General features: G+C 44.9%; 1 protein-coding gene across 1 annotated transcript; it reads left to right on the top strand.

Annotated features, from left to right (window-relative positions):
* Window positions 1–2,647: 2,647 nt before the first annotated feature.
* On the top strand, window positions 2,648–7,098 carry LOC142777236 (ubiquitin-conjugating enzyme E2 D4-like). Its single transcript, XM_075881563.1, has 2 exons — window positions 2,648–2,921; window positions 6,626–7,098. Exons 1-2 carry the CDS (start codon window positions 2,700–2,702, stop codon window positions 6,875–6,877), a joined length of 474 nt encoding a protein of 157 aa, XP_075737678.1. The 5' UTR covers window positions 2,648–2,699; the 3' UTR covers window positions 6,878–7,098.
* Window positions 7,099–7,516: the final 418 nt, after the last annotated feature.

Below are 7,516 nucleotides of genomic sequence, written 5' to 3'. Positions count from 1 at the left end.
TGTGTTCATTCTCATCATCGTCGTCGACATCAGCAGTACTAGAGACTTTTAAATAATTAATCCCGGCAAACATTCGTCTAGTGCGAATGATATGGGTGCCAAGCTATCGTAGTATATTTATAAACTAGATGGCTGACAGACACACTTGCGCGAACATCTCTTGATCTTGCGATTGTGCCAATCTTGCCTCCTACAGCTTATGTAACAGCAGCGAGGCTTAAAAAACTTTCCCTTCTTGAAGACTCATCAAAAATCATGATAACGAATTCAGATTTCTCGCACCTGCACTTCACATTGAATAATAAATGGTGTCCCACGCGTAAATTGGAAGTCTTGATAACAAAATTACGTTGCCGGTTACCACCTCTTAATTTCTACTTAAACAGGTCTGGTCTGGTGCCATCTCCTATGTGCTCAAGCTGTAACGAACCTGAACATATCGACCATTTTCTTATCACATGTCATCGATTCAAAAATCAAACAAAAAACTGCTTCGAAATTTTATTGCGAAAATTATGAATATCACCTAATACTAGCAATATTTTGTCTTTTGGGGCCACTTCATTGGGACACAGCGACAGGAACATCTGCGGAGCTCTTTGCGAATTCATATATAACACAAAAAGATTACCTTGCTGAGTCAGCGATCAGCTCTCGAATTTTACTAGCCACACTACCACTTATTATTTAGCTGATACACTGCAATAATTCAACTTTCAGGAGAATTTCTTATAACGATTCCACCTCAGATATTCAACAAATTCTATTATTTCTCCCCCCCCCCCCACCATTTTTTCCTTTTTTTTCACATTGCGCCAAATTATATTAAAGTCAAAACACAGTATTCATATTCCCCTAGTCTAGAAAACCTAAAGGTATTGACTTGCATTAATCAACGGCTTCTTGGCCAATCCCCCTTAGTGGGTGAGAGCCACAAAAGAAAGGAACAAGCAAGCAAGCAAGCAACCTTGCGCAGGTGTATTTAGAAAAGTTCGGATACCTTTTTAGATTTCTGATTTCATTGTGTCACATTAGGCAGCAAAGTTGATTCATGTTATTATCATAGGACGCTAGGGCCGAAAGGGTTAAACATTTTTCTTCGTCCAGTCGACAGCTTGTTCATACACTACACACTTTTTGATTATGTCACGGTCACATGGATCACGCCAGCTCGACTCTACGTCACCGCTTCATGCTGCGAACGTTGGTGCGTTGGTCTCCTAAATACAATTCAGTATGGCACATTAACTTTTGTTCTTTCAAAACCAAACAAATTACGCAAACAATTTTCTTAAGAGAACATGCTTGAAACCAGGACCGTACGTCGCAGGTGCAAAATGTGTCCTTGTTCAACGAAGATTCAACTTACAAAGCGTGGTTGATGAGCGTCATTTTTACAGTACCGCCTGTGGTATATACGGTCCTCTACAAATATTTACGCCTTAATACACTCGCTTCTTATTAAAGATGATAGGCCTTCTTGGGGACCTTCGACGCAAAAATTTTGGTCTGTCTGTCTGTCTGTCTGTCTGTACATTTGTCTGTTTGTCCACCCTTAATGGTACACTAATCGGCACGAAAGTGACCAAACGTTACTCCGAACGGCCGACCCTATCCGCAGCGCCCACCGATATTGCTCAAGGTTCAGCGTTCATGTTTCTCAGTTTTTCGAAAAACTTTTTTTAGCATTTAGGGGCAGTCCAAACTGGAGAACCTCAGATACCTGTTTAATAATTTGGGGCATGCCCCGCCCTGGTGGTGTAGTGCCTATGGTACTCGGCTGCTGACCTACAGGTCGTGGGATCGAATCCCGGCTGCGGCGGCTGCATCTCCGATGGAGGCGGAATTGTGGTAGGCCCGTGTGCTCAGATTTGGGTGCACGTTAAAGAACCCCAGGTGGTCGAAATTTCCGTAGCCCTCCACTACGGCGTCTCTCATAATCATATGGGGGTTCAGGGACGTTGAGCCCCACATATAAATTAGTATTTTGGGGCATGGATATATCGAACAAAGTGCTGGTTAGGATTTATGCCAAGTGGAGCAAACCTTATATTTAGTAAACGACTTCAAGTTTATGTTAAAGATAAAGGGCTAGTTTTCGGGCTAGTTGGTTGAATTTTGTGTTAAAAGGGTTTGCAGCGCAAGCACGAAAGTCCTGGAAGTAAAGCGTACGAAGGGCGAAGGACGGTAGGCTTCAAGCTTATAACTGCAGAGTGTTCCCCCACTGCCATATAAAGAAACACTGTTATTCTTGTGTGGGTAACTTTACCTGTATAATGTGCTCTCTCACTCAGGCAATTTACACATTTTTCCCAGTGGACAGAGCTCCCTACAACGGGCAAGTAGAAGAAAAAATAAAAAATAAAAATACAGCCACTGTATTGAACTGCTTAGAAACGCTGATAAATGCTTATCTGCAGAATGAAAACCATTCGGTGTATAATTAATTACACTTGGTTGCCGTAGCTATCCCTAAAAACTTTTTTTGAGTTCCCTCGCTATTCGGGCAAAATAAATTGCGGAGTATTTTTTCCGCGTTTTCTTTTTCTCCGATGATAAAGAGGCTAATACTCGCCTGGAGCCATCGTGCCAACAGGGATCGCCAGAGTTGACGACGAAGTAGCACGGACTGCACCCGGCACGTGCCGCCACTCGCAGCCCGAATCGTCCAGCACTGCAGGTTCTCGAATTGCTGCAGCATGGCCGCCGGTGGTCGTTTGCCCACGCTGGAGCGCATCTCCAAGGAGTTCGTAGACATCGACCGAGCTCCACCTGCCAACTGCAAGGCTGCTCCGGTGAACCCCAGTGACATGTTCAAGTTGGGGGCCACCATCCAGGGTCCGAGGGGAAGTGCGTTCGAAGATGGCACCTTCAAGCTTGACATCACGTTCCCGGCCGACTATCCATTTCGGCCGCCTCAGGTGACAGTAACTTACTCTAACTGCTTGAGTAACCGCCATCAAGGTCTCTAGCTTTTTTGACCAGGGCCTATCACAAGTTTGTAATTGGTGTTAGGCGCCGTCGACATACTGAGGTGGTCGTATAGGCGTCACGGCACGCGGTCTCTATTGAGCCCAAAGCTCTCCACCGCCAGTTATCATCATGTGACTGCCGGCACAGCAGCTGCAAAGCTGCCTCTGAGCAGAGCGCGTCGGGGAGGCGGCTCCTTGCTGACGCGCTGTGCTCGTCGGCAGCATTGCAGCTGCTGTGTGGAAAGCGCGTCAGTATGTCGATGGACGCCTATCACCATTCACAAACATGACATAAGTCTATAACACGCGCATTGAGTAGAACAGTTTAAAAAAAACAGAAACGTGGTAAAGGAATCTAAGGACACTGTGTGGGTCTTTTCCCACCTTCTTTTGTCGCTCTGTGAGGTGGTGTTGCCTATGCGGTTCTTAGCGATGCCATAACATAGGACCATGATGCAACCGTTTGGCTCTTATTTGGCGGTTACATTTTAAGCGCTCAGCACTTTAGAGACTCGGCTTCTCATTCATGTGTAGATCTCGTGGGGTGGCTACACGCCAATAATTAACTGGCCAGTGCAGGCTTAAAGCTAAGCTGTTTATTCTCAAAGCTGCTTTGTTATAAAACAAGTAGTTCTAAAATAATGTACATGGTTTTTTACGCGTGCAGGGTGTTTCTCATAAATGAAACCTATTACTTTTGAAAAAAAGGACTATAACTGAATGAAACCATCATTACGTGGCACTCATTACAGTATCTTTTTATTGTGCCTTATAAGTTTATAAACGAGGATAAATTATGGAAATTATTCTTTTTCATGCTCAGTGTGTTTTTTTTTCATTTAGAGGGCATTTCAGAACAACTGATCCTATTGTTTGTAGCAACATACATTTTCCGTGCTGATTCAAGTTTTCCGACATTTAAAGAAAGCATGCGACATATGAAATAGGACCACGTGATTGCACTCATGCGCTGAATCACTGCAGCGCTCTGATTTGAGCTCCAACCGAAGCAAGCGATGCCATAAGACAGTCAACCTATCGCTAATCAGTGACAACTGCGCTTTCTTGCCGTTAGCACCTGTTATAAATACTGATGGACCGACAAGCCGTGACCAGGGCCACTCATTTCGTCATGGTCCGCCCAATGATTGCTTCGCTTGAAGTACGTTTGAGAGCGCTGCAGTACAGTAGTACACGAGCAATGACACGTGGTTTTATTTCCTACATTGCGGGCGTTGTTCCTTGATCCAAGTTAACTAATTAAGCACAGGACAAAATTATCCCAACGAGCAGCACATGATAGAGAAGCACATGCACTTTATTTTGCGGTGGTTAAGTAACTTTTGTTTAACATGAAGGTGTTTTATTCTCGGGTCCACCGAGAATCCGTGATGTATTTATGTCACCCATATGACGTTGTAAAACATTTACCAACAGATTGCAATCAAAAAACGAGAAGGAAATGTTCCGGAGCAGCGGGTTGAGCCAGCGGCCTCACGTTCCTCAGCGTCCGGCGCTAACCATTACACTACAGAGCGACCCTTCTCCAACTTGGTGCTGAACTTCGCGAGCTATGGCGGTCCTGACAGCTCAAAAACTTAAGCTTGTTTCAGTAATCAGTAGCGAGACGACACGACGGGCGGGTGTTGGGATCGCTTGCTCTAAAGGCCGTTGGGCCGCCCTACTTCGCACGTCGCCATGCACGCGCCTCCACATGGCGTGGTTAAAGTACGTATAGATGTTTTCTTGCGTTGTGGCTCACTCGCGCGCGCACTTATCTCGGGATTCAGGTGCTTCGTACTTCTTGTGCTTCTAAGACAGTCTGCTTTGAAGTTATAGTAGTTCGAGAGAACGTGGACGTCATTTCACTCGCTGCCATGTTCACGAAAGGAATTCGATGCACACACATGATGCGACTGATGTGGCAGTTGCTTGTTCTTGCTCGTCATGTGTGTGCTCATTTCGTGCGTGCGCTCTACTTGATGTGCGCCTCAAGTTTCGAGTTGCTTGCCGTCCTTCGCGTGACATTGCAATTTGTTACTGGAGCATTCATTGCATCTCCCGTGTGGTTAAACAATGCACAAGGAATGATCAACTACATCTGCGATGAAACGTTTCACTTCCGTGTTATCATAATCATCATCAGCCTGACTACATCCACTGCATGACAAAGGCCTCCCCCATGATAAACCAGTCAACTCCGTCCTGTGCTTGCTGCTTCCACTTTATAGGCGCAATCTTCTTAATCTCATCTGCCCGCCTAACTTTCTGTCTCCCCCTAACCCGCTTGTCTTCTCTAGGAATTAAGTTACCCTTAATGACCAGTGGTTATCCTGTCTACGTGCTCCATGCCCGGCCCATGTCCATTTCCTCTTCTTGATTTCAGCTATGATATCCTTAAACCCCGTTTGTTCTCTTATCTCTGTTAACTTCTTGTCTCTTGCTGCGTTGTCCTCAACTTAAGCTGAACCCTCTTTGTAAGTCTCCGCGTTTCTGCTCCGTAGCTAAGTACCAGCAAGATACAGCTATTATATACCTTCCCAGAAGGTATAGTGGCAATCTACCTGTCATTATTTGAGAGTGCTCTCCAAATATGCTACACCCCATTCCTACTCTTCTAGTTACTTCAATCTTGAGGTTCAGTTCCGTGGTTATTAGCTGTCCTGAGACATATTCTTTTACAACTTAAAGGGCGCTATTACCTATCTCGAAGCACTGCTCTCTTCCGAGGTGGTTGTACATTACTTTCTCTTTCTGCAGATCTTCTTAAGACTCTCCTTTCTGCTCTCCTTGTCTAACTCCGTAATCATGAGTTCCAATTTGCTCCTGAGTTCCTCAGCAACGCAATGTGATCAGCGAAGCGCAGGTTACTGTGGTGCTTCCCATTAAATCTTATCCCTAACTCTTCCCATTATAGAAGCAGCGATGGCGTAGTGGTTAGGGTGTCAACCTCGCGTGCAAGACGTGGTTCCAATCCTGGTGCTGTGCAGTTTCCAACTACATTTAAAAATATGTGCGCCATGATGGAATGGAATCAAGAATCTAGGGGTGTGGCCTCAATGGTGACCACCGCCTGTAACGCACTCCCTCACCAGAGAAAGATTGGCCACACTGGTACAGTATCAGGCCACTACCTCCCACAAGCACACGTCAATTTCGTGTTATACCGATTTTTAAAAAGTGAATTCAACCACGTTTTTTAAATACTTGGTTCTAGTTACGTGATACTAATCAGGCTGTCATTAACTTGATTAGTATATGTGCTATACCTAAATGATGCCGGCGTATGTAAATATTTTTTTGCTGGTTCAAAGTGATAACGAGTAAAATGTTGCTTCAACGGTCACATACAAGCGTGCACTTTAGCTCTCCCAGGGATTTTTGTGTGACGTAAGCAAGTAGCATATGTTTGAGAGCATTTCACAATTTCATGGTTTCTAATGGTGCGTAACGAACGGTACTGCAATCTGCCTTGATATCTAAGCGCTAGTTTTCGATGCTAGCGCTTAGATATCAAGTTTTCGTTGCTCGCTTTCTTTTAAGGTCGACTTTTTTTTCAATTCCAGATTAGATTTGCACGTTACGCCAACTTCGGCGTTTTCGTCCATATTTGTTCTCGAGAACTTTAGTTTTTTGCTTATTCTGCATTGCAGGTCAAGTTCAAAAGCAAGATCAACCACCCCAACACCGATTGGGACGGCAACATTTGCTTCAACATGCTCACATCGATTTGGACTCTCGCTCAGTCCATTTCCAAGCTTCTCACTGCCATTTGCTGGCTGATGAGCAACCCGAGCGTCACCGACCCCCGCGCGACCAACGGGGCCTCCGGCTACCGGAAGAATCGGGGCCACCGCAAGAACACGGCGCGTGAGTGGACCAAGAAGCATGGCTTCAGGAAATGACCACTGCTATCCACACGAGCCATGCCAGCTGCAGCATGCAAACTCCTCTCATGCTGCCTAGCTTGAGGACACTTCAGCCTAAAACACATTCAGCTGTCCAAAAAGCTTCCACAGTGGGCATGTGCTGTTCTTTTTTTTAAATTTTTTTTCTTGTACGTGGATAGCCCCAAAGGTGCATTTTCAAGCTAATAAAACAAAGGTCCACTTTCGCGCGCGGCTAACTTTGACACCTTATTCATTGCTGATGTCGCAGTTGTGTGCAAAGCAATCTGCTTTCATGATGAGAATTTTCGCTCCTTCGTATACAGCGTGATTAGTTAAGACCTCGCTTCGCGGAAGTTCCGACGTCAGCGTCGGTTTTGTTGTGAGTGAAAAAACATCTTCTCTATGACCAAAAAATCAAAATGTGCAAATGAAAAGTGGGCGACTTTTAAGCGTGGCCTTTAGGAGTTAGTTGAACGCGATAGCTATATCCTGTTCCTTGTGCGTACTGAGTACAAAATGACTTGTGTCAGAGCAGGTTTCTTATTCGGCGGCATTTTGTGTAATGAGTAGCAGCTTGGTAACGAGCACCAAGCAGTGCAATTAACATCTCATATATGCAAATATTCAAAATGAAACAAATCAAAATATACATTT

This window comes from Rhipicephalus microplus, chromosome X, assembly GCF_043290135.1.
Source record: "Rhipicephalus microplus isolate Deutch F79 chromosome X, USDA_Rmic, whole genome shotgun sequence".
NCBI classification, from domain to species: Eukaryota; Metazoa; Arthropoda; class Arachnida; order Ixodida; family Ixodidae; genus Rhipicephalus; species Rhipicephalus microplus.
This window is presented reverse-complemented; position numbering and strand designations above follow the sequence as displayed.